General features: G+C 34.6%; 1 protein-coding gene across 5 annotated transcripts; it reads left to right on the top strand.

Moving 5' to 3' along the window:
* The first annotated feature begins 291 nt into the window (after positions 1-291).
* Positions 292-26,763, top strand: LOC123013112. Of its 5 annotated transcripts, none has more exons than XM_044411455.1 (4): positions 292-453; positions 14,428-14,545; positions 21,084-21,154; positions 24,288-26,763. In XM_044411455.1, exons 3-4 carry the CDS (start codon positions 21,110-21,112, stop codon positions 26,631-26,633), a joined length of 2,391 nt encoding a protein of 796 aa, XP_044267390.1. In that variant the 5' UTR covers positions 292-453; positions 14,428-14,545; positions 21,084-21,109; the 3' UTR covers positions 26,634-26,763. The 5 variants fall into 5 exon arrangements, with proteins under 5 accessions (XP_044267390.1, XP_044267391.1, XP_044267389.1 ...); XM_044411456.1 differs by lacking the exon at positions 292-453 and adding an exon at positions 13,611-13,882; XM_044411457.1 differs by lacking the exons at positions 292-453; positions 14,428-14,545 and adding exons at positions 19,642-20,758; positions 20,834-21,028.
* Positions 26,764-27,000: the final 237 nt, after the last annotated feature.

Below are 27,000 nucleotides of genomic sequence, written 5' to 3'. Positions count from 1 at the left end.
CCGACGAACTCCACTTTTTCATTATTCGAGAAACTTCTTTGTCCCGATTTTTCTAAAAAAAAAGTTAATTTCAATTAATACCTGCACTTTTCCGAACACAATCAATAAATTCGGTCGAAGATTTCACTCAACTTGACAGCTTCATAAACACATCGACCAGTTTGCGCAGACTGAAAAAATAAAAAGACATATCGCGCGTCGACGGATTCCTTTGTGTTGGAGCAGAAAATTATCCTTGGTTCGAGGGGTTTCAGGACGAAGTCCTGGCGAAGTGTAGCGACTAGAAAGCAGGTGTCCAGTGCTTATGCGCGAACCTCTGCAGGATCGGTAATCGCTATCAGATATGTACCATGTCGCCGATGGCTTTACTTCAGTCGTCTTGCCGCCTCCAACATCGACAGCCGCCCCCGATCAACGCCACAGCTCCAACGTGACAGCCGATACATCACACAGGTTGGTGGAATTTTTTATTGATCATTAATCCAATAAACCAAAGCCAAATCTCAACCTGAAATCATTCAAGCAACATTTGGCACAACTCGTTAATGATTCTTTTATATTTTACACTTTTATCGTGACAAAATTTGCAACAATGAATTTTATTCCCGATAACAAGTTTACTATTTTTATTTATCAAGTACCTATATAGCTTTTTTTAAAATTAAAGACTTGTTCAAGCACTAAAAATAATAATCCACCCGTTTCTTTAGTCATATTTAGCTTAAGTTTATTTTTACAAAATCGGCTATTAATACTCTAAAAATTACCCAACTTCGTAGAAACTTCAAATTTATTGTTACTCTTCTTAAAATACGCACGTTGCACACGAAATCTCATCTCAAAAACTCCTTTGTAAAAATTAAACCCAACTGTTCACACTTCTTAATTATTGTCCACATATTAATTAAGTTTTAATCAAAAAGCTTCCGCGTTCTGTCGTAAAAAAGCTTTTTCCCTGTTGAAACTTTCAAAATTTTAATTTGGCTTGGGATCAAGAGCATGACATAAACTCGCAGATGACCTCACTAAACACGTAAAAATGCAAATTAATTTCTCGCATCAACTTCGCCACGATCGATAGTTTTTCAAATGCATGCAATTCTGTCAAAATACCACTCGTGACAGCAAATCCCAAGATAGTAAGGACTGTAATCAAATATGCAATAGATCTGTTGACCTTTTCTCGAAAAAGCTCCACTTGATAAAAACAGCGTTGCAGCTTTCATGCGATTGAGTATGCAATATTTATTTGGTTCAAAAAGTGTGCCTGAAATGATATGGAAAAAGTTCATCTAGAAGTGGTGACATAAAAGGGTTGCGAAAAAGATGTGAACGGCATTCTATCGTCGACTCCGCGCTCTATTAATTCCCTCTAGCTCCCACCTTTGACCCGTGACCCTTTCGCGCCACTGTCTTTTCGAGCTTACAGGCCAAATCAATTTAGTTTTACCTTTTATCAAGATTGGAATACACTTTCGTTTCAATTTATTATTTTACACAACTGGAAAATGGATTGTTTGTTTTGTTAATCTATGAATTAATAATTTATATATGGTGATATATCTTTTTATAGAAGTAATATTTACATATCACGCACCATGAATATCATACTTAAGATCTACTCGTAATTCAGATAATTACCTTATCCAAATTTGTTTTATGGAAATAGAACAGATGATCGCTTACAAGATTTATTTTTTATGTTTCAGGAATTTAAAAGTAAAGAAAATTTGTAGAAACAAAAGCTAAATAGTGGTAATATTCGGACTGTTAACAATTTTTGGAAATTTAGAAACAAAATGTGTAAAAGCTGATTAGCCGAAGTTATAAAAAACACAGTTAAAATTTAGATGTAATTTATGATGCAGATTTGCTAAAAACATGCTTAATTTTTAGTAAAGTTAAAAAAAAAATTAGAAAGAAGGCAATCAAATTTTTGGGCGATTAGACTTTATTCGATTGTTTATACTATGTCTGTTTCCAAGACAGTTAAGTTGTATTTACTCGTTGCTATCCCAAACTCGTCGGTAAGTATTCAAAGTAGTCGCCAAAGTATTTTGGCGTTCTAGAACATGTTTTAGATATTTTATTAAAAAAAAACTAACAAAAATTAATCGCGCAAAAATGTCATAAGCATAAGGACTTACCGATCTCAGTCAATAATTGTCTTCGATCGGTAAAATGTCCTTACCGTTCTTGATGCTTAATATACCATTGTGACTTTTCTCAAATACTGAGTAAAGTATTTCAAAATCCCCATAAATGTAAATCATGTGTTGGGACGACCCTAGAAAACAACATCGCATTTACAGTTTTTTGATCCTTTACGGAGAGTATCCTATCGTGTTTTAAGCCATCAAATATGATTTTATCTCAAGCTTGTTGATCATTGAATACCAAGTTGCGTCTCGTATAGGTTGTCAATTCTGTATTGTGGAAGATAAAAAAGTTTAATACAGAATTTGATTTTTTAATATTTATCATTAATTAAATAATAAATTTTAAAACAGAAGCGAGGACACGACAATTTCAAAGGTTTAAAATATCACACGCATTGACGTTCTTAAAAAATATCAATTCCACTCTTCAAAAAACAGATGTTTTACGTAGGGATCACTAATTAAAGTCTAAAAAAGTCGACCTTTAATTTTAACTTGAATTTTCCTATGTAGTATAAGCAGTTAAGCTAATTTAACTATGCTACAAATCTTGAACCAATAGCTATAAACTTGACAAAGAGGCGCTACCAACATCACTACATATACATATACTACTGTAACTGTAACATCGTATCAGCTACTGTGTAAAATTTACAATAAGAATTGAATTATTGACATTTGGTATATAACTCATCTTAACTACTTGACCATTCTCTGTACTTACCATATTTTACATTACATTAACTAATTCACATTCACATTCACAAGTTTTAAGTGAAGTATACAGGGTACGCCAGAACTCGCGCCTCAGAGAAAAATTTCAAACACGACAAGATACCAGGAACATGGAAAAAATGTTTAAAAAATCCTATCTGTCAAAAAAAAATTACATTTATTTTTTGACATTTGACATTTTGTGTCTATTTAATGATACTGATGATTTTGTGTATGTTTTTTTTCTAATTATTTGGTAAAGGTACACAAATTTTGCCAATAAAAGCCACAAATAACATTGAACAGAGTTACAATTTAGGATACAGCTTCCTTGTTTCCTCTTCTAATAACCTGTAGCAAAAAAACTAAATTATTTTTCCAACGGAAATAAATAGAGTCAAGTGCAAAATTTAAACTGTCATAACTTCGAAATTTTTATAGATAATTTTTTTTTAACATATTTTCCATGTTCCTGGTATCTTACCTTATATGGCATTTTTCTCTGGGGCGCGAGTTCTGGCGCACCCTGTATTTGCGAGACACCTACGAACAAACTTTGTAAGTCCTTACATTATTTATGAGGAAAATCCTTTTATAACTACTAATAAAACACTGAAAATGAAGAATAAAGTGCTAGTTTTCGTGACACCTGTGGCGTCTTATAAATGTTGCATTTTTATTTTGGAATCTGTCAGAAATCAAATACTAAGATGAGGACAAGATTAAGTGCTACAAAACGGCTAAAACTGCTTAACAATTGTCATAAAAAATGGTGTATAAGAAATTTTAATCGCTCTCTTGAAACACCCATTCAAGTTTTATATTAACTAATTAGCTATACCTATAAGCATTAATTATCTATAATAACAGGGCATTAATTCTTATCTAAAAATTCATCACTCGAAAACTATAAGTCTGAGGTCCAAAAGGTAAATTATGTAAAACACAGGCGAATTCTCTACACGATATTCCATACAAGAAATTTCGATTTTTTGTTAAGTGTGTAATTTTTTTCTATATCGTTAAAATTTTGGCCGATTGGCAACACCTGCAATAATTTTGCCTAATCGTTAAAAATTTACAAGGCGTTTTTTTTTTAATTTAATTTTTTTTATGTATAGTTTTTGGTTTATTTTAAAATACAAAAACTACGTTTGTTCTTCAAATTCATTCTATTTCGTAACTTGTTACATGTAGTTAAGATATTTTTTTTATATTCATTTTGTTTTCCAAAGCTAACAGCGTTTTAGCTAACTGCTGCTACATATGTATTTATTTGTTAAAACTTAAATTGTTTCAAATCTATGCCATCCTATGGATATTTTTACGCTGATTACAAATAATTCAATGTCGCTAATAAAGGGTGTTTTTTTTTTAATTTGGCGTCAAATCTACCCATGAAAGTTCGATTGTGAATGAACCATCCTATTGAAAGTTATTAATCTGACATTTGACATCTCACCGGACGTATTAAAAATTGTGGTCTGTTCACAACACATTCATATCACCGCCAACTATGACGCCAAATTTAACACCTTTATAAGGTGTGGATCAACGGGATATTCAATTCCCAAATATCTCCTATTGCCAAGAAGTAGCATTTTGAACATCTTTAGTAGAATAAAAGATTTAAAAAATTCATATTATAATAATACATCTTTTTATCGAAGTAGGTATTTAAAATCTGTTAGGTACAGCATTGACTTTAAAAAAACTCTTTTTCAAAATTTACGACATTTATTATTATTTATTATGCCTATTATGTAAACAGGGTCGCTAGAAAGTATGGATACAGTTAAATATTATAAAAACTATTCTGTCTCCTCAGATGTTTATCAAACTTCTAATCTCTATTTGTTCTGGGGATACAAGGCTAACTTGATTTTTTTAATGGCAAGAGGGGTCAAATTTAATATTTTTAAGAAGAGCATTTTTTTTCTGAGTTCCGTGCTGTAACACATGCATACCTTATTTTAATCGAAAATTATCGAACTAATTAAATTTTGAAAAATGTAATTTTTTAGCCTTTGAAATGTTGTCTTTATCTATTGTTAGCTCTTTGCTACCTGTACTTTGACAAAAAGTAAGTAAACTKTTTCTCAAATTTYAACGTGCTCTGCTAAACCGTTCTGAAAATATTTAACTGTATCCATACTTTTTAGCGACCCTGTATATGTATTATAAAACCTGTCATCTTAGAGATTTGATCGCGCTGATTACCACTCATTCAAATCGCTCCTTGAACAGCGAAAAAGTTACTGATCTATGAGTTGGTGTTTTAATAAATCCTTTTGTTGTTATTTATTGCCTCGATTTTTGTATGTTAATAATTGATTTGGGGCTCACATCATTTTGGGGTAAGCATCGTTTGTCATTATTCTTCCCACCACTTAAGGCTAAACCAAAGACAAAACGACAAGCGATAAATCCCGCGAAGGAGGCAATAAATTCCCAACTTTTTAGCAATTCACCCGCGTGAACTCCCGTCCCAATACCATCCTGCGCAAAACAAACCGAAAAATCGTGAAATATAGCAAATATGCATTCGTGCACACAAAGAAGGTTAAGTGATCAACTGTGTTGGCGAAATACTAAATTTAAATGTGGGGCGCAACAATGATTCCATAATATATGGGACACTTAACAATATTACCAACCCCCACCCCGAGTTCACGCGGAATATGGCTGCAATATATTCCGTCTATACGTGAAATCAATGTGTTCAGTTGGTTGCCATGACAACGTACCGTTGTCATGACAACGACGTCGTTGCACAGACGCTAGCGTTGTCATACAACGACGCCATAACTAACCGAAGTTGGCTCGGCAAACGTCGGAGAGAGTCGTTTTTCTTCGACGATGCGCGAATTTTTTCGCATTTTGTTTCGCCCTGACCTGATTATTATACAATTTCATTTCGCCACGAGCTATTTCATCGGCTTTACCTTAATTTACTTTCATATTGGTGTTTGTACCGAAATGAGATAGTTTATTGGCAGAATTGTTCGCACCAAAAATCTTATTAATATTGGTCTTTGGCTAATACATAAAAAGGTAAAAAAATCTTGGACACTCTTTATACCATTTTTCACAGTCCTGGGAATGATCTTTATTCCCCTTGTGTCACTTGCAGATGTTCACTGTGAAACTTTTTTTCTTCTTTTTCCACTAATTACAGCTATACCTTTATTAATCATTTTTATGATTAATAACATACAGAGTATTTCTTAAATTAATTTGAAAACCAACTAAAAATTCATTATTTGATTACGATTATTTTTGGTGTGTAGTCATCTTTTTAAGAAACACTTATTCTGTAGGAAAATTGTAAAGAAGAGTTGATTTTTGCAATGCAGTTAAAAAAGTTAAAACCWTGAAATCGAACCTTTTTATTTTTTATTGTATTGGCATGAACCATCTCTTGTTGGCAGTTTACACAAATATGTCGCGTATAGATAAAAAAACAAAATCTTTTTGGATGCAGAGACAACAGACAGAAATCAGCGTCATTTAGGTAACGACATAGATTGCAATTTTTCTATCTTTTTATATCAACTTTCAAAAAGAGATTAGTATTAATGCGGCTCCAGACTATGCGTCAAATGTGTTCCAACGTTGGACTTTGGATGGTTTGACACATAGTCTGGACGACGGATGTCAAGTGTCCAACGTCCAATGTTGGCGTTGGAAGACGATCGGGTTGTTGTCGGTTTTTCTGGCACGAGTCAAAGGGGTCTTCCAATGTTGGAGACTAGAGTTGCGCACATTGGAAAGTCGTCCAGACTACACGATCAGCATTGATTGTGTCAATTAATAAACAAAAAATTAAAAATTGAAAAAAACCTTTTTGACTATTTTTGGTCCTATGTATTAAATTTAATAAAAATTCGAAATCTTAAGACGACTACTGCGATGAAGAGATATCATCCACCACCTTCTACGACGTTTCTTTTTTATTTTTATTTTTTTTTAATGAAAGAGCACATGATAAAAATACAGTCGTAGCCGCAATGCACACCGTTTCGTCGTCCATAGCAAAAGACATTGGCGACATACGTTTGAATTCAACGTTTGTCGTAGCATTGGACGCAGTACAGATTGGCTTAAGTTGGGCAAATGTACTGAATTCACAAATATTTGACGCCAAGATTGGATGGAGCAACTGTCTGGAGCCGCCTTGAGACTTCTGAGCATTGTTTTGATATACACATCATTTTTTTTAGTAAAAAGTTCACCATTCTGCAAATATCAGCTTGACAGCACATTTTAAAACTTTTACCAATACTCAGTCGAAATTCCGATATGTCTAAAACACTGACAACACTCCATGTCACGGTCTAAAAACAATTTGGAAATTTAATTTAATAAGTAAGAATTTGGGTATCATTAAGTTTTTCGCTTGGTGACCAGAACATTCAATAGTTGGAAGTTCACACATAAAATAAATTGTAGAAAAGCGTTTTTCAAAAATAGAGTATTGCAGAAGGAAAATAAACTTTTTCTAAACTGCGGACTGGACGGATGAAATCAATTCTTTCTAAACGTTGAGCTGATAAATAGATTGGAGAGAAGGACTGGTCTTGAAAGAAGTTGAAGTTGTTTTATTTTTAAACACGTACATAACCTTCCTACTTTTCAAATTCTTCAGTGTGTTTCAATTTCTATGACAGTGTGCAAAAAATACTAATTTATAATAATGCAACCTCCAACACTTCGTTTTACCAGATCCTGATAATCTAGGGCAATGTTTAATATTTTTCACTAAGTATTTTGTATTTGAAGTGATGATATCATTCTACCTCATGCATACTCAACTTTTACTAGTTATGACAATTGTCTTAAATGTTGTAACCTTGCACTGTGCGATATATTAGCTCTGATAATAGTTTTTTTTGTGCATAAAGCGCAACGACAATCAAGAAATCAGTTAATTAATATTTGAGAGTGACAAATTTACAAGAAATTGGTACCTTACTATTCTTAAGACATGTTATAACAAAATAAATATCTCCTGAATATTTTTTTTTGCTACTATATGAACATGACTTAAAACAATGCATCTGCTACTTTATGACATTAATCAAAAATGAATTATTGTTGTTTAAAGGGTCATTACTATTTATACCACTTCTTGACTGCTCTTAATTTTATTTAAAGTATGCAGAATCATGCTACCAAGCGGAAGTAATATATGAGTTCTGTATTAAGCTCATCTGGAATATATTCCGTCTGTACCAGTTTAAAAAGGAAGAAATAAAAAGTTTTTATTACTGGAAATGATTTTAATTTAAATAACGTAACTTGCAGTTACAATACCGTTATTACAGAAACTGTTTCATAGGCGTGTTTATAATTTTTAGTTATAATTACTTACATCATTTTACTTTTGTTAATGTTAATAATTCGAAATACATATATTATGTTAAACGCATTTCTGGGCTTCAAATCAGTACTTAATGTGGACCCTTATCATAATGAAAAACAGGTGGGTCAAATAAATATTTTCTTAACCCATCCAATCCTRCATAAAATTGTACTCGTATTTTGTAAACCTCACTACTTAAATAATATTCATTTTATTATGTACGACGATACATAAAAAAATTATGTCGTTTGTGCGAACCGTCTCTTTTTTAACCAACCACCAGTTGATAGTTAAGTGTATGTTTTATTGTGTTGCGTTTATTGTATATTTTCTCAGTACCGCTTCCACTTGTTGAGTAAATGCAAAACTTGCTTGATCCAAAACTGATCAAGTTAAGCCTTCACGAATTCAGAAGTGAAACAAGCGCGATTTCCTTGACTTTGTTGCAGGATTTAGTCGAGGAGAGGGTGGAAAATAGTTTCCAAAGCCTAGTGGCGGTGCTTCACTTCCGGCCTCCTTCTACTCGCTTCCGATCGTCTCAAATCGGGGGAAAACCAGCAATCAGGTGTCATAATTCTGTTACCGATTTGACCAAAAAAAACCTTGTGTCTAATCAAAGTTCGTTCATGTGTCTCTATTTTCGTCCTCTCCTGCTGCTGCTTTGTGCAGGAGCGCACTTGGAAACTTGTACCGTATTTTTTCTCATTTTGTTTTGTTTCTGTCTACACTCGATTATTTCCCCCACCTTCCAAACCATAGAGCGGGAGCTCTCACCCCAAAATCTCCATTTCAAAAGGGTTTTTAGGGATAATATTATATACTGGGATCAATAATTCCTGAGGCGGAAAGAACCGGCTTTGGCCGGAGGTTACCGAACGCCGGCGTCAATAGATTCAACAATATGAGCTGGTGGGGGTGGTTTACTAATATCTATAAACTTAGCTGCTTCCCTTCCACTGTAATGGGCACAGAACGCACCCCATCCAAACAGGGTATGTTTACCCAACAGTATTACATTCCATACGTCCCTAGAATAGCAACTGGAATCCTGTTCGGCTAACACAACCCTCCAAGCCAGTCAACAACTCCACGGGAATGTTCGAATTTTTTTTTACCGCTACTCCTTTGAGTCCCTCCTGACGATGGATTGCCTTGTTTTTTTCTTCTTCCTGATACCATAAATTCACCCTTATCTTATCCGGTTCCAGTAGGGGAAAAACAGCTTGATAATCGGATGTGTAACAAGTCAAGACGTCCTGCTGGAGGTTATGGAGACTTATTAACCACCTGTAGACCTCATGTAGGTCAGTAAAATCGAAACATCTAACTGCGTGCAAATGACCCTCAAACTGCTAACTACGTCCATTCAAACTCGATATTTCCTCTATAAATTCAAATGATACTGCCCCGTTATTATTCCCGGTGCAAGTTCAAGTTCACAGCCATGACTACAAGATTTTATAGTTAACTTTACGACAGTTAAGGCTTTTTTGCTAGGTTCAACACAATGAATAGCCAGTTTTGTTAAATTTTGAAAAAAGAAATTTCATTAGTGAGTTAATTATTTCTTTCTCCGCAACTCGTCAGAATTTCCATATTTTCTTAGCTAGTAATATCAAAGCAAGCATCAACTTCACACCAGCTTTACAATTTTTCTAAAAGTCATGCAAATATTTCATTCTAGTAAGAGCTAAAGTAAATTAAATTATAAGCCTGTCGACGGAGACTAAAACTACTACCTGGATACAACGTAAAACCGTATGGAGACCAGTGTGGGTTTAAGTCCACACAAACTTCGTGCCCACGTAATAGCCCACTCATCTTACAAAAATTAAATCGATACGTCTCTATCACCACTGCGATAATTCAAATGAGTTATTTTTCCAAATCAAAACGTCTACTTGTTCGATGATTCTGAATGACGTTACTAATGGTTTCTACTCACGCTAGTACAAATAACAACTGATCATAGATAACTGTTATAAATAATTCTGGAGTGAGACAAGGGTTTTAAATTTTAAAGGTATAGAGAAGATCAATGACACGAAAATTGCTCGAACAGTCTTCAATTCTACGAAATTGGAATGAGTTTATAATAGTACAAAGAAATCGATCGAGGGGTATATTTAATCAAGTTAAAAAAAAATAAGATTATCGAAATAGCCCGATTATTATAAGTATTTTATTTTGTTCATTTAAACAAATTTGCAAAAATCATGTCAATGTTATAACYACTGTTTAYATCTGTCTGTTCGACGCTAATAATAACAAAGCAGYCTGATTCAGCCACAATCCAGACCCCAGTTTTCAATCAGTAAATTTATTTCAGGGTTGACGTTGAAAAATTGAAACTTTTATGACTGAATCAAGAATATCCGGTTGATGGGTAAGATCATGGCGAATTATGCGCTAGCCTTGACATCTTCCGACATAAAAGTAGTTCAAAGAAGAAAGAACTATCAGTCATAAGAGTTTTATAGTTCTTTGTCTTGATAGAAATCAATAGTTGGACGAAAAAATGCTCCAGTTGCAAATAATAATTATTCATGAATGGAATAATGAGATGCTATAAAATGTAAACAGAGCCACAATCCTGTTACAACCCTCTACTTCAGAATCAACAAGTTATATGCGTAAATCGTAGCTTTTCTTTTGTATTAAAAAATAGTGTTAAGATGATTATTTTATTGTAAGCATAAATGAAAAATTCCCAGATAAATATTTGCTGAAAATGTGTTGTAATTACAGTCTGAGGTTTGACAGCTTTTATATTTCATAAAGCAACTATATTATATCTGACGTGATCGGGACATATTAAATAATTCAGTATCTATCCGAAGAGGTTATCCTCAGTCCTGATCGGATATCTATGAATACTCCACACTGGATTTACAGATTTTTATACTGTGGTTACCCCTTTTAAATATTGAGGATTTCCTAATTTTCTCCACCGAAACGTTGCGTGAGACATACTTATTTTTTATTTATGTCATTTTCAGAATTTAATTAAAATTTTCATAYAAGAATTCGGAATAAATTCGTGTGTACCTACTAAATTAAAAAAATTTAAGATCGTTACGGTGCTGGTTCATTAGTTGGTAACCATTGCTATAAAAAGTACAAATTACGCGCTACAAACGTTCAGTTTTACGCCTTTTGAACCGTCGCCATCGTTTAAAGCCAAGTTGTTAAACTGCTGTTGATCAAAGCACAAAAAATAAATTATATGCAATAACAATAAAACGACGAAAGAACACTTCACTAGTGAAATTTATTGAATTGTTGCTGGCGAGGTAATAATAACGAACCTGCAGTGGCAACTTAATAAATAGAGCAATGGGTGGTCCACAAAATGCACTTGCATTATTGTCACTTTAAATTTCAGTCTATGATGATTAATTAATAAATTCTGCGTAATAATATAAATAGACATTTAGAATTATTTTATTATTTTAGAAGCATAACTTACTTTTTAATACGTTATATGTTTGAATTTATATTATGTAAATATCGCGGAACACTTAACAAAAAGGGATACCCGAAAGCGCTGAATGTTTAATTTTATAGCTGTTGCCCTAAATCGATCTAGTTAATTCATGGCTCATTATCAATTCGAATTGAGTATTTTCATTTAGTAAGTTGTGTCCTCCTTCTTTAAATTTTCTCTTATAATAAATACAAAAATGCCGTAAGCTATCGAGAAACTCACAATAAAAACTCTCATTTCACAAAATATTTAAAAAGGGAAAATTGAGGCTTAAAAAACATTTTTTWGTTTTTTACGCATGAAATCAAGATTTCTCTGCATTCTTTCTTCTGGTACTTCACCAACTTCATCTCCTAAAAGTGCACTCGATTATTGTTTAGAGCGCAGTAACATTTCCAAATAATAAAAGAATGTTTTGCATCGTCTTTCAGATTTTATCTGTATTCATAAAGACATGTCAGGWATTATCCCGAAAATCTTCTTTTTTTWAATCGGAACACAACAACGACCTCATTTGAGTGCATACATTTTGTTTATTGGGCGAACCCTAACATGACCTTGATAAAAATTGGAATTTTATCAGTAAAAATACGTACTCTAACAACTTTTCTACCTTTCATCAATTCGTCTCCCCATTCCATTCATATTTAATGATTCACAAAAAGCAATGAAATTAGAAGCAATCATTAGTGAATACCCCAATTTTTCTAACTAAGAAACTAATTAACCCCTCTGTACAAATAACAGTATTAAACTAGAAACACCTGTTTTCTCCCACCTCACACTAAATAAATGAACTGTTATGATTGCGTGATCTTAAAGAAGGGAATAAAGTCAAAATACAAGCAAAAGCCATCAGAAGTAAATCCCTAGAGCCAGCAAGGACAACCCGAGCTGCAATTACACAGAGCACATGAATAATTAAGCCCTGTAGAAGTGCCAGAACTAAATTATAAGCAAAAAACTGCCAGTTCAAAACAGAATCAGTGAGCTGGCGCCGCGCCGGTCCCCAATAGTCCTTGTTGTCGTAGCAACGCGTGACGTCACGCCGGCTCCACCAACGGCGTCGAGACGCCGGCCGATTTGCGCCGATACTACGCCTCTAGTGGCGATTTTCCCAAGCAACATCCACGTGCTTTTCCTGCTCTATTTTTAATCTATGAAAATTCTTCTCGACGCGGATTATTTCTGTCAAATGCACTTAGATGCGAGTAGCTACTTAGTAATTAATAGCGGCTCGACTAATTAAAATCGTAATTTAAGCGCAAAATCGCGAAAGTTTTTGGGAATTCCTTTGTGGAAATTTCATCAACYGAGTTCAAACGAATGGAGACAGCAATTTCGCTCCCGGCTTTGTGTTCTATTCTTTTGCGCGAGGATTCTGTGCAAATACCAACATGCAAAAAAATAACTAGAAGTTTAGCAATCGGGGATGAATCTTCATGAACTGTTTTAATTTAGTTGTAAGTGTTGTAAACTTGGGGGATATTTGCAAGAGAAGGCAATATCRCCCAATTCCAATTAATTGCAGGTCATAAAATTCCGCTAATCCCTCGATCTAAGCGTCTAGAATTCCGCTAAAGGCAGACAAATAATCTCGTAGACAGTGAAAAAACATCTTCCCACTCATTAAAAGTAGTGTTCAGTGCAGTAAACTACCTGCTGGAAATAATTCAGCASGAAGCTCGGTTCTTACATTTTTAACCGAGAGATGGCTGCACCGCTATTCATCGATTCTCCTTTACGGACTATTCCATCAAAGCGAAATAATCTTGCTTTTTTTGCTTTTCTCATCCATTAATAAATGATTGCGGATCAGAGTAGGAAGCGCACTTTTCGTGACGTTTTGTTGTGTGCAAAAATGCTAAACATCGCTCGTTTTTCCCCTCAATTGTTTAATATGTGCACGAAGATTTTATGAAAGTTGATTAAGAATTTACCAGTGAAATTAAGGAAAGTTCACAAAGCCAACTCCGCCTCGACAAACTCTTTCAGTTTGTACCTTCAAGAGTTCGGATCGAGTGTATTATTCAACCCTTACGCATACATCCTGCTGACATCACAAACAAATGCCCAATCAAAGTCACTCAACTTATGACTTATGCAGAAGGGCTTTTTGAGCTTCGAGACGCACCTAAAGCTGATTGGAATTCGAAGGTCATTCTGAGAAACATTTTACTATATATTGTTGAAAAAATTTCCTAGTGCTTGCCCTAGTTTGCTTTACTGATAATCCCAAATTCCAAGTGCATAAATAGAAACCAACACACTCAGAATTTGAACTGTATTTATTACGTGTTTATTTTAGTGTTCTGTATTTACAGGAATGTGTAAAAATAAACAACGAAGATGAGCCAAAATTGCTGACGCCGGTCCTGATCACCTCAACCAAATTATACAGTCGGGGATTAAACATTAGATCATAACAAAACAAACGAGGAAAATTCCTTTTTTATTATTTCTGAATCAGGTGCAACGTTACTCTAGTTTTGCGACGCAAATTACGAGAACCGTTAAAGCATTTTTTAAACTTTCTTGACGAAAACGGTATAGTTATATCGAAAACGAAGGACACTGGAGTAACTGTTGCTCTTCCTGCTCTCCTGCTATTCCAAATACACATTGTTACCAGTATCGTAAACAAATAAAATTAATTTGTATTTGCACAATTAACATTAACTTGTCGTTTCTCTTTGTGCCAGATTCGCCACTAATCCTGGACCGATTTGTTCATATGCAAATGGATTTTCACGATCTCGTCTTGATGCAATGGAGATATTTACAAGATTTGGACAACTAGGACTTATTTCAGAAATATAGGTAAATAAATTTGCTGTTTTTTGGTGTCTCACGGGTAGAAATTTGTATCCTTATTCCTTATCCATGTTACTACGTCATAATTTATTAACGTACGATGTGACGCATGTTCTGTTAGACGTCAATAAAGAGTTTTTGCAAACGTAAAAAAGCTTAACGTATTTTATCAAATAAAAACTGATTATAAGCACTTGCTAAAACAGTTTGTACGACAGTTTTAGTTATTTTTCCTCTGTTTTATTGTTGAAGCGAAATTGTCCATTTAAYAATGTTTAATCTGTTTAAAAAATTGATCCAATAAATGATTTACACAATTTACCTTTTCTTTCATTTTTCTCAGCTAATTTAATAATAATTAGATATTATTTTTTTGCGATGCAGGTATTTAACAACAAATTGTAAATATAATAATAATAAATATACCTACTCATAATTATACATAATTTTTCTGCGAAAATAAAATCGGGTGTGAAAAAAGTTTTGTCCATAATATGAGCTTTTTCATTAGAGCTTATTTCACATCTGGTGGCGAACTAACAGTGACAGAGAAGACACTTGGAATGCGCCCACTTGGGAGTACTTTTTTTCTCTAAAATTTTCTTAGCTGTCATTTTGCAACAGTTTGCAATCGGGTGATCGCAAATAAAAACCAATATTTAAGTAGGAAAAATTATTTAGATGTAATCGTTAATGAACTTATTAAAACCAACGATAGTAGCGATGAAAGCGATTATTGCTTTAGTGATTTTGAAAACAAGGATTGTTAGAGATGTCATTCTTAAAAATTATTTTCATGCGTTAACAATTTAATAATGTGTTCACCATTCTTCATCTTATGTATGTGTATGAGTATGAGTATATTATTACATTTTTTTAAAGAATAACAGCGGTTTTGAAATATGAGTATTATTTGGTTCGACGCMTATGTACAATATGTACAATATTTTTTTTTAATAATACACAAATGTTTATTAAAATTCAGTAATTTTTGACAATGTCAGTTCGCCACCAGATTTGGAACAAACTCTAGGTACCTATGTAATTATATTAAAGGCCATTTTGGAATTGAAAGAGAAAATTTTTACTATGAAATTAATTAGCGAAACTGATTATAGGATTTATTTACAACTAAACCCCACTAAACAGTGCTTGAAAATCCAATAAACAAACCTATTTAGTKATCGTTAGATATCAATTTTATTTTTGTGAAGCTTTGTAATTGGTCAAATTATTGGTAAGTAAGAATGAGTGTTTATTTGAAGGCACCCTCAGAATCGCAGATAGTTACTAATTCTTAATTGATCTTGTAAGTACGATTAATTTTTTTCTTTTAAACTTTGAGTTTTACTGAATGAGTTTTTTAATACCAAGGAATTTTAAAAGACAAACAGAAAAATGCTATTTTTTAAGATAATGTACTACTACTACTACTAATTGCTCTTTACAAGCATAGATTTTCTAAATTGTGAAACAAGGGAGGTGRGTACACAGTGCTTCAGAAGTAATGTCACAAACTCGGCTCTCAAGACCGTTTTCAGATGGGATGGAGCCGATGGTCGGCAGTTGTCGGTTTTCCGGCATTGGGATGGGTCGATGGAGAGTTGACGAAAATTGATAAATCGTTTGCTCAAATTATTAAGAATTTTGTCTATAAGTAATCACTTATCTATCGCATTTGACTTGTTTTGAAAGGAATAAAATAATATTTGAAATGTTTCTTTAAAATTAAAAATTGATCTGATTCAAGGTTTTGATGTCCAAAGTCACCATTTCACAAAATAATTATTTTAGTGTTTTATTTACTAATAAATTTATTAATTAATGTAGAAGTTAAGAGTTGTTTACTATTTATCAACAGTAAAGGATTTTATGTGATTTTGGTCACATTTTTCACAGAAATCGAGTTGTGGCTTTATTTTCAATCAAATAAAATTTTTACAGCAATTCCTAATATTCCAAGTCAACAAGTGCGGTTTAAATTTATAGGGTGGCTCTAGTTATGCCGCTGAGTTGGGTTTATCCCAGGCAAAAATTTGTCCTTAAAGGTGTTATTTGCCTGAAACCTTTTTGTCCTGTGTATTAGAATCCCGATAATAAACATAAAATGTCTTAGGCAAATAACACCCWCAACGACAAATTTTTGCCTGGAATATATTCAAATCAGTGTTAATTTTCAACTCTTTACCTAAATCCGCCTTTATGTAAAGAATTAACAAGTTTTTACTTATTTCAAAAGCTATCGATTAAAATCAAAAAATGAGAATCTTCAGCTTTACTACTTTATCACTTATCATATCGTTGACTTGAATATTAGGAATTGCTGTAAAAATTTTATTTGATTGAAAATGAAGCCACAACTCGATTTCTGTGAAAAATGTCACCAAAATCACATAAAATCCTTTACTACTGATAAATAGTAAACAACCCTTAACTTCTACATTAATTAATAAATTTATTAGTAAATAAAACAATAAATTAATTATTTTGTGAAAAGGTGACTTTGGACATCAAAACCTTGAATCAGATCAATTTTTAATCTTAAAGAAACGTTTCAAATATTATTTTATTCCTTTCAAAACAAGTCAAATGCGATAAGTGATTACACATAGTCAAAATTCTTAATAATTTGAGCAAACGATTTATCAATTTTCGCCAACTCTCCATCGACCCATCCCAATGCCGGAAAACCGACAACTGCCGACCATCGGCTCCATCCCATCTGAAAACGGTCGAACGTGCCCGCTTGAGAGCCGAGTTTGTGACATTACTTCTGAAGCACTGTACATACATACACACGTTTATGAACAGAAGTAAAAAAAATATTTAACAGGATTTTTTTAATAGCATTTTCGGAACAACAAAAATCTTCATTTTTTAAGTACAAATTAGTAAAAAAAATTCTTTTTCATAAAGCGATATCAATTTATGTGATGTCACTTGTGTAGACCTTAAGTTGAATTAGACACATATTTTATAATGATAAACTTTATGGGAATTTCTAATAAAAAGTATTTTTTATAAATTGTTGAAAATCTATTAACAAATAATTGTTGATGTAGACCTCCATCTTCATTTCGAGGCTTCCAGGAAAATAATTACCTATTTTTCAGCTTGATAGATTTATTTTGTATTTTTTGTACGATAAATGGTCGATGTCGTCTATACCATAAAATTCTCTTCCATTTTTGTCAACTTTAAAATTGCGATCAACTGGCACGTCATTACCGATGGCAATCACTATTTGCCACAGGCAATATTAGAGTTTGTAATATCACCAAGCTTGCATACTAAATTGCAGCGTTGCGGGGTTTATGTCACGTTGCAAAAAATAAATTCAAGAAAAATAAATTATACTTTTTCAACTAAATTTATTTGAAAACAAAAATCATTTCTGGTAATTTTACGAGCACATAGGACATGGGTTATAAATAAAAAATGAATCAGTAAAATATGAATTACGACTTCGAAAATGTTACAATATGAAGGCCGTAAACTGTTAATTTATTTCTGACTCGTATTAAACTAGTAACCACGCAAATTACAGTACATACTGCAACATTATTTTGTCTTAAAACGCAATTTTCACATTGACACTCATTTTTCCTCTCAGTATAATTACCCGGAAGCTCCTTTCCTACACCATGTTCTTTATCAATGGCTCAAGGCTTATAAATGTTTTTTTTTTCACACCAATGATAGGCGAAATAATGAATTTTATGAATTTTTACTTATTGTCCATAAAAATATTATTTCTAGTAGACAAATCAGAGCATTATTTTTAAAATTAACTTAACTTGGCGACGTATTTCCATCAAAGGTTATAAGGTCACGGGACTAGCCACGAAGTCTAGTAAAAATGATTTTAAGGTCAATCGAATTTTCTTACTGTAAATTTGCGTAATGTGGAAACATGACGTAATAAACTTCCATTATATCTCTCCCTCTTGAAGGATAACTGAAGGAATTTGATTCCTAATGTATAGTAACCTTTCGTGAAGTTTTGCGCAATTATATCAGGGAGCACCTGGTGCAATATTTGGGGGAGATTATAAAGACTGACTTCCGTTAGAGATTTGGTAATTGGGACGAATAGGAATAAGCGGACAGGACTTCCTCCTGTGCTTTCGACCTTGACTATCGGGATCATCGCCTTAGTAACAATTAAATGAAGATTCGCGATCGAAACAGGTCCGACTTTTGAAATTGTTCTGTAAAACGTTGGTTCTTGGTTGGGTCTTTTTCCTGTTGCTAAGATTGTTGTGAAGGGGGAGATGTTAGTGGYTTTAGAGATGGGTGCGTGGAAGCGTTACGTTAGCGATGTTGTACCTATTTATAGCGCGGATATACCTACCAACCAAATGAATCTGTTTACCGTTTTCAACGCAATARCACAATCGTCGCCTCGTACGTAATTTTCCATTGAACTTTCATAATTTCAGCAATTTTGATTGGTTGAACCTCTAGGGCGGAAATTCTGAACCCTGTAGACCAGCCTTTGGACAAGTCTTTGGGCTTCGTTCTAGGCCCAAACACATCTTTACCGACAAAATTCCTTGTCGACCCATAGTATACGATACGTCATATGCTCAAGTTAACCAGCAGCGCATGCGTTTCAAAATACGTTCCTCCAATGTACACTCGCTGTTAGTTTACAAGCATAAATTGCCGCTCGCAGTTGTACAAAACTCGGTACAATGAACCATAAATTATCAGATAAAATAAAAATTAAATTTTGTGGTTAATAAATAATTTGAAAAAATTTGTTTGAGCTTTTTCGCCGGGAAAAGCTCGCTGCGAGTGCCCAAAAAAGCTCCGCCACATTCCGAGTWACTAAAAATAGTTGTTTTTGCAAAATTGTGATTGACCCATGTGCTTGTGAAATTCAAACAATTCCTCTCGGCGTTACTTGTAACTCGTTTGTGGGATGCAACAAGAGATTCGACCAGCGAAAACCGTTTCAGTTAACTACAGGTGACTTTTCCCCCTTTTTTTTAAGGGCAGGTGCATTTAAAAACGCTTTTTATGGCCGATGGTGTAACCATTTATTGTTACATTGCAGTAACTTTAGCAACTCTCTTTTATTTTTTAGTTCAAGTTGAAAGTAGGTAGTGTACCATTCTCTCGTCGGACGAATATCAGCCTTATATCCGTGTTGTTAAAGCACAAACAACTTGATTATCATAAACAACACTAACTCGTCATTTTTATTTTATCATACGTTCGAGCACAATTATTAAAACTTTTAACTTGAAAATGAGGAAGTTGCTAAAGTGATCGAATAGATTCACGTGTCGATTACTGTTATTTTCGCTTTATTTATGAGAAAACTTTTTTAATTAACTTTAACGCTCCAATGCTTTTTTTTCCATGTCAGGATGTCCTCGTCTCGTGATACACACGCTTTTTACTGCTTCGCATTTCGAAGCTTAACCGAAAGCTCGGTTAAGACCAATTTAATTTGTTCCCTTAAATATGCATTTGAATTAATCTTCGACCGTTAACAATTAACCGCACTTGCTATCTCTTATCACTCGCCGATAAACAATTTGGTAATCTTTCAGTCATGAAACGTCACAAAAGGATGTTGATTCTTTCTGAGCTTTCCGCAGCCACAAGGCTTAAATCCGGCAATGTCAAATAACAGTTCTGTAATGTCACTCGRTCATAAACAAATAAATCACATAACAAGAACGAAAGTAACTCTCTTGCCTCTAGCACTAAGATTTTTGYATTATTAATAAACTTCCACTTTCTTCAAGTCACAAAAATATGACCATTTTAAAACAAAGTTGTTGGAACATATTTTAAATAAAAATAAAAAAGTGACAAGTTTAGTTTCTAATAATATATCTGCGTAAGGCTTAATCACAATGTTTATTTACTTAAATGGGGAAAAACATTCATTCCTATCAAAATCCTGAAAGAGGTAGCAATTTATGAGATAAGGCTTATGTAAACTAAACTGCATTTGAATGTCAAGTAAAGAGGTACGATATGAGATTATTTATTGAACGAAACACAAATTTTCACACAATTGGAAAACTTGTTTTGTTGGTGATTATCTAAGCATTTGATCGGGTTGTTGTAGACACAAAAAGAGAAAAATGAGAAAATAGAAATTCAACCGAGAAGTGGTCACTTATTTAAACAGTAATTAATTTCTCAGGAAAATGAACATGGATTTTGCATTACAATTTGAAAAAAAACTTGTAGTAGGTAGGTACACTTTACGCCTTTGTTTCACCTATTTAAAAATTGTGGTGATTTATTATCAATATTTGCCTTTTTCAGAGTGCCGAACCTACCTGGTACATAAATCCATTAAATGGTCTTAAATTGCCCGAAATAAACTCGTAACTTGTGGGAGAAAGTCACAAACATGCCAAGTTATCTTATGTAAATTTCAAGGGGTTGTAAAACATGAGATTTGTAAAGTTTAAGCTATAATAAGCTTGGAATAACTAATCAAAATTAATTATGTAACATGTAATTAATTTAAAATTATTGACTTATAATTAACCAAATTGTTTATTCATTGCAGACACTGCTACTAAGCCACAGTCTTATATGGATGAGAAAGATAAATTGAACCAATGTTCCGAGTGCCCACAAGTAAGTATGAATTAGTGAGTAATAGGTTCGTGAGGAAAATCTTCAGCTTACTTTTAATAAATTGTTACATTGTTACAAGTTACATTATTTACACTACAACAAATTCCCATTTTAATTTTGACGTTACTTTCACGATATCATAAAGTTTATCAATTCTATTTTTCTACAAATCGCAAGTTTAATTATGAAGTCATTTTTTGCCGTTCCACTTATCCAGAAGGAAATATCAAACACCTGACTGAAACTTGAAAACAGCGTTATCAACAGACTTAACACTATCCAATCTTGTGAACTTTTTGAACTTAGTTTATTAATAAATCAAGCGACACAAATCTTGCAATGCTAGCAATAATAAGTACAAAATAAGTACCAAAAAGTTATTTTTAAAATGCATTAATTTAGTTTCTTGCTGTAAAGAATATCCAGGATTTGGTGAGAAGCGTATTCAATGTTAATTAGAGTCTGGCAGCAGCTGAAGAGTCTTGAGGTTTATTGAAGTGTTCTTTTATCGACTATGAGAGAGATTATTAATTCACGAAATGATTACTATTCATTGTTTATTTTAAATTCAGGTTGTCGTGCTATATGAAGCAATGACGTCATTACTAAAGATTAGGAAGATCAATATAACGCTTCCGGAATTGAATTGAAGTCCGGATAATGGAAAYACAGTGGGCAGGTGGTACCCTGCTTTAATAGTAATTCCAGAATAAACGTACTTTCTCTAAAATTGAACGTTAGAAGAATGATTACTCATTTTAAAATAATCGCCTTTTTGGGTCACTGCATAGTTTCCGTTTTTGTAATTTATTACTTTTAATATAGAAGCATTGCAATGACGGTTTCTGATTAGTGCTGGATGTTATAAATAGCGGTCGCTGTATGTTGGATGCCAAAATCACACTTTGATATAAAATCAATGAACAGACTTCAGTTTACAAGTATTGATCCGGTGATAATTTGCTCACTTTGTCATTTAAACTTAAATTTTTAAACAACACTTCCCGCTACAAAAATTTCAACGTTTCTAGATCAGGACGAAAATAAATTTTGATAACAAAACAAATACCTGGCACTGTACTGTTCTGAAAGCATCCTCGTAGCCCATTTTGCCAAAATCATGGAAGCTGTTTGAGGTTCACTTTATCACAAGCTGTTGATCTTTAATCCCTCTAATCTGCATAAAATTGTTCCGACATGATCGTTTTAATCTGCTGGTGTTAAATAGAACGGCCATTTATTCGTAAACAGCGAATTAACGCCGTCTGAAGTTTGAGATTTACGTTTTCTCGTGCGAAAGTTAATTGGTGCAGGACCCCTGACATCGGGTCTCACCTCGGGGCGATGTAGCCCTAAATCAGGGCATCGGGTCGCTGCTTACTTGTCCAATAAAATTTATTATCTTATCTGCAGCAGCGATAAGGAAATTTAGTTAGCAGAATGTGATAATCCTTATAATTGTTGCAAAAGTCAGGACAATGGTCCCAGTATAGCAATGCAGCCCATTTCCGATTCGCGGTTCTGTCTCATCCTGTGCCATATTGAGACTGTGCGGTCATTAGTATTTTGCAAAGTTTATGCGCAAGACAGCGTGGGTAAGCTTTGTACAGAGCAAGAACATCCCGACAAAACGCCTTATTAAAACCGGCTGCGAGTCACCCTAACATTACCTATGCGATGAGAAATAACTATACTAAGATTTTTCCTCAACGTATTCATCTGGTAGGAGAGTTTAGCGACCTTCTTCCTGAAGCAATCCATGAAATTATAGTGTCTCACAGCTGATTACAAAATAGATTAATAACTGTACCCACATAGAGAGGTACAGCTACGTTGCGTCAATTTTTAACAATTTGTGCAAAAAGAAGTCAAGGTGAACTATAGCCAAGCAGTCTCAGCAATTTGACTTTCTYAAATTCGCACTGCTTTATCAAATCAATAAAATTATTTTTAAACTATTACAAACAATAATCAACATTTTAAAAATGTYTTAAACAAGGTCACTTCATTATTAAGCAATTCTCATTTTAGGTATCTACTAATTCTCATTTTGGTGACGATGAACTTCCACTGACCGTCTCACGTATATACCTGCCTTTCAGTTTCAAAACAATAAATTATTAAAGAGAGAATAGTCGAGAATTGGTTTCTCGAGGTGACTACAGAATTCCGGTAATACTCACTCAGTACGCTGGGTTGCATATCCAACATCATACAAAACAAAATTGAGTATGTTTATCATTCTAGATAAACAAAAACATTAATATTTTCCATGTTTGTGATTAAACCCATAAGGAGTAATATTTTATAGTAGTAGCGAAATATTTCTGTTTACTATACACCCAACTCCTGGTGAAGGGAAACCTTTCTTGAGTGTCTGACTGTTGATCTAATACCAGAGCACTCAGTCATTAACATTGGATTATTAAAGACTGCTAACTATGTAATTATTTTTGAAACTCCACTCAATGATATTAAATTAACCCGATTATATGGAAATTCTTACCAATGAGCAAGAATTAAAACGGGAATCAGAGATCTAGGATGTGTATTAATCATCAGTCCACCAACAAATTAACCGAATTAAGCGTCAAAATTTTGCTAAACATTTTTGATTTTGTATTCGCGACTTATAAGTTTAGTTCAGTTTCTAGTCCATTGATGGTGAAAGTTTTCAATTTTTATAAAACTTATATAAATCTATACAAGCAGGTGCCGCAACAAGGTAGAATTCTAACGTCAAATTAAACGTCTGACATAATTCTAATCCAGTATTTTTTATTATAACCTTGAATACCACTAGCAACAAATTTTGCATTAGGAACCAGTTTGCGGCCCATTTTGGCCATGTGTGTTGCCTTAGACAGGGATCGCTTGCTAGGATTCGAATCCCTCTTTACTCTCATTTTTTGACCTTGTACGAGATCAGCGTGTTAATCATTTCACGATCAGTGCACGTAATTGTGTGCTCGTTTACTGTGTTAATAAACAAATCTAAATTTGCTTCTGACAAAAAATTCATTATGTCGTTCGCGTAGAACAATAAATTCTTAAGTTTAAGGTCAGTGTTGCGGTCGGTGTAGTCACCGACTGTATAAAATTTAGTTGGGTTAACGTTTTTTTTTGTTTACAGTTAAATATGTCTACTGTAGAAGCAGCAGATTCGAAAGAAAGCGATACCGGTGAGACAATCCAGGAAGATTCGGAAAGGATGGGCTCTAAGCAGTCGTTGCCCAAGCCTGACGATGTAGAAGTGATCCCGAACCCCGTTAATTTGTTAAGCGAAGAAATTTCGAATATTGTTGAACCTGTTAAAATTTTTGTTGAAACGCCTTCGAGTACAAATAGCAAAGACTTGAACAGTGAACGTGATGATTCTAAAGTAGATTTCACGGAGCCACAATCAAACGAAGCAATAGACAGCAAGAAATATAGCGAATTGGATGAAAGACTCGATACGGAATTGCCGAATTTGTTGACTGTTAACGACGGGGAAGACTCCGCGACGGAAAGTCTGCCCCCGACTGAAGAACTGACGGAAGAACCCCACGATCGATCCGATGGATCCGATTCGGGCCTAGGGTCGGAGCTGAACGAAGAAAGACCTGAAACTATGGCCACGGCTGTTAATTTAGGAGAAAGCGACAGCGAAACCTCCTTCTTAGACAGACTTAACGGCACACAAAGTGCAGCTCCTAATTTCGAAGACTTCAACCAGAAGGAACAAGACTTTACTTTACCCTCCACGAGTTTAGATCATGTCGCAAAAGACGATGACGCCAAACAAGGTAATAACACTATCGAAGAGATTCGGGATATCCTCGATAGTGCCCAACCTAAAAAAGCAGCTTTGAAGAGTAGTCTCAAACGAAAGCTGCCAAGGGAGGAGGAGGAGGAGGAGGAGGAGGAAGAAGAAGGGCAGCCGAAATGTAAGAAAAAACGAGGAATTTCGTTCGATAGTGTGACAGTATTTTATTTTCCTCGAGCGCAAGGTTTTACTTGCATCCCTTCGCAAGGAGGTTCCACTTTGGGCATGGGAGCCCAACATTCGTACGTAAGGAAATTTACGATAGGAGAACACGCCAACGAACAACGTAGAATACATCGACAACTTTTGCAACAACTAAGATCTGAGAGACATTCGACTGGGAGTAACGGAGGGGCGTCTTCGAGTGATGAGAGTGACAGCGAGGAGGAACCCAGTGATGCATCCGAGTCGGAAATGGATTTGGACAATTATTATTTTTTGCAACCCGTGTCTATAAGACAAAGACGAGCCCTGTTGCGGGCATCCGGTGTTCGAAAAATAGACTCTCTCGAAAAAGACGAGTGCCGTGATATTAGGACTTCGCGAGAATTCTGTGGTTGTGGCTGTAAAGGATACTGTGATCCAGATACTTGTTCGTGCAGTCAGGCTGGCATAAAATGCCAAGTTGACCGTTTAAACTTTCCTTGTGGCTGTTCTCGAGATAGCTGCGGAAATTCCAGCGGCCGAATCGAATTCAACCCCGTCAGGGTCCGCACACACTTCATCCACACCCTAATGCGTCTTGAACTCGAGAAAAAACAAGAGAAGGAGGAAGAAATGAAAGCGGAGAAGAAAGACACCAACTGGATGGAAAACGAAAGGCTGAACGTAGGCTACCCGAAACAAGATACCGCTCAATCGAAAAATGGCACCAAGTACAGCAACGGCAACTTGTTGAGAGACAATCGTGACGTGGAGAATTGTGTGCACGACGGCAGCTTCACCAACCTGCATTACGGGGCCCCAGGGGAGGGTCCCGGCCTGCCCCACAACCCTCCGGGCTTCAGCGACCTGCCTGCGCGCGAGGATTCCCTAGATTTGTACACGTTTAGGGAAGATTGGTATGGTGATGACGCAACTCGGGACGGTCCCGTGGCCGAAAGAAATAAACAGCAGCACCCCCACCAGCCCTTCCCCCCTTCGTCGCAAGGGTTCCATTTCCCCGACCCTCGGTTTTCTGATGTCGGTTTCCCAGCCAGTGCTTCCCCTTACCCTCCGCCATCCAATCAATACACGCAGCCGTACCAGTCCAACTTCGCCGACTTCACCCCCGTCTTCAATCCGTACGGAGGGGGAATTTACAGCCCGGAGTTTGGAGCGAAACCCCTGGAAGGAAATTTTCAGCAAAATGCGAACGGCTACGAGCAGTTCGCTAACGACAATTTTTCCTCCGACGCCAAGGAGAACCAATACACTAGCTTAAATCCGGTCGGGGCCAACAATAAAATCGAATCTTTCTCGGATTTACTCCACGGACGGTACAATTATCCAGGATACGAAGACACGAACAATTTTAACTGTTTGAATCCGTCTGATGTTCCCGCCAGTAATAATCCCGAGAGGGGCCAAAAGTGCGAAAACACGACCAATGGCAATACCAATTCAGATGACTGTAACGACAATTTCGGAGAGATTATTAAGAAGTCGATGGTAGAAACGACGTCTGCTTAAGCTAATCAATAATAACATTAATAATTCAAATTATTACGTTCCATATTATTACTTTGTTATTATTATTATTATTATATTATAAAATGTAAATGAGATTTATATATAAAATGTAGAAAGAATATTAGACAAAAAAGTGTTTTAATAAATGTTGTGATGAAACGCATTTTATTAAATCCGACAAGTACGTACTTACACTTCGCTACACAAATTCAAAAAATTATTAATTATTAAATAGAAAAAATCGGAAAACAAACCATTATCACAATTGATAATCAAAGTAAATAATTACCTGTCCAACCCACAAAAATCTTTATATCTTCATAAAAATAATAACACTTCACGATTAAATAATTCCTACTTTTCGCGC

This window comes from Tribolium madens, unplaced genomic scaffold (genome assembly GCF_015345945.1).
Source record: "Tribolium madens isolate multiple individuals breed KSU strain unplaced genomic scaffold, Tmad_KSU_1.1 Scaffold_96;HRSCAF=242;Tcas5.2_LG5, whole genome shotgun sequence".
Taxonomy (NCBI): domain Eukaryota; kingdom Metazoa; phylum Arthropoda; class Insecta; order Coleoptera; family Tenebrionidae; genus Tribolium; species Tribolium madens.
Note: the sequence above shows the minus strand (reverse complement) of the source record. Positions and strands in the feature narration are given on the sequence as shown.

Bases quoted from the DNA above. Each gene is read 5' to 3' on its own strand.
- LOC123013112 (XM_044411455.1), top strand. From the start codon at position 21,110: ATGGATGAGAAAGATAAATTGAACCAATGTTCCGAGTGCCCACAA. The intron at 21,155-24,287 runs GTAAGTATGAAT...TTTTGTTTACAG, and splicing joins AATGTTCCGAGTGCCCACAA to TTAAATATGTCTACTGTAGA.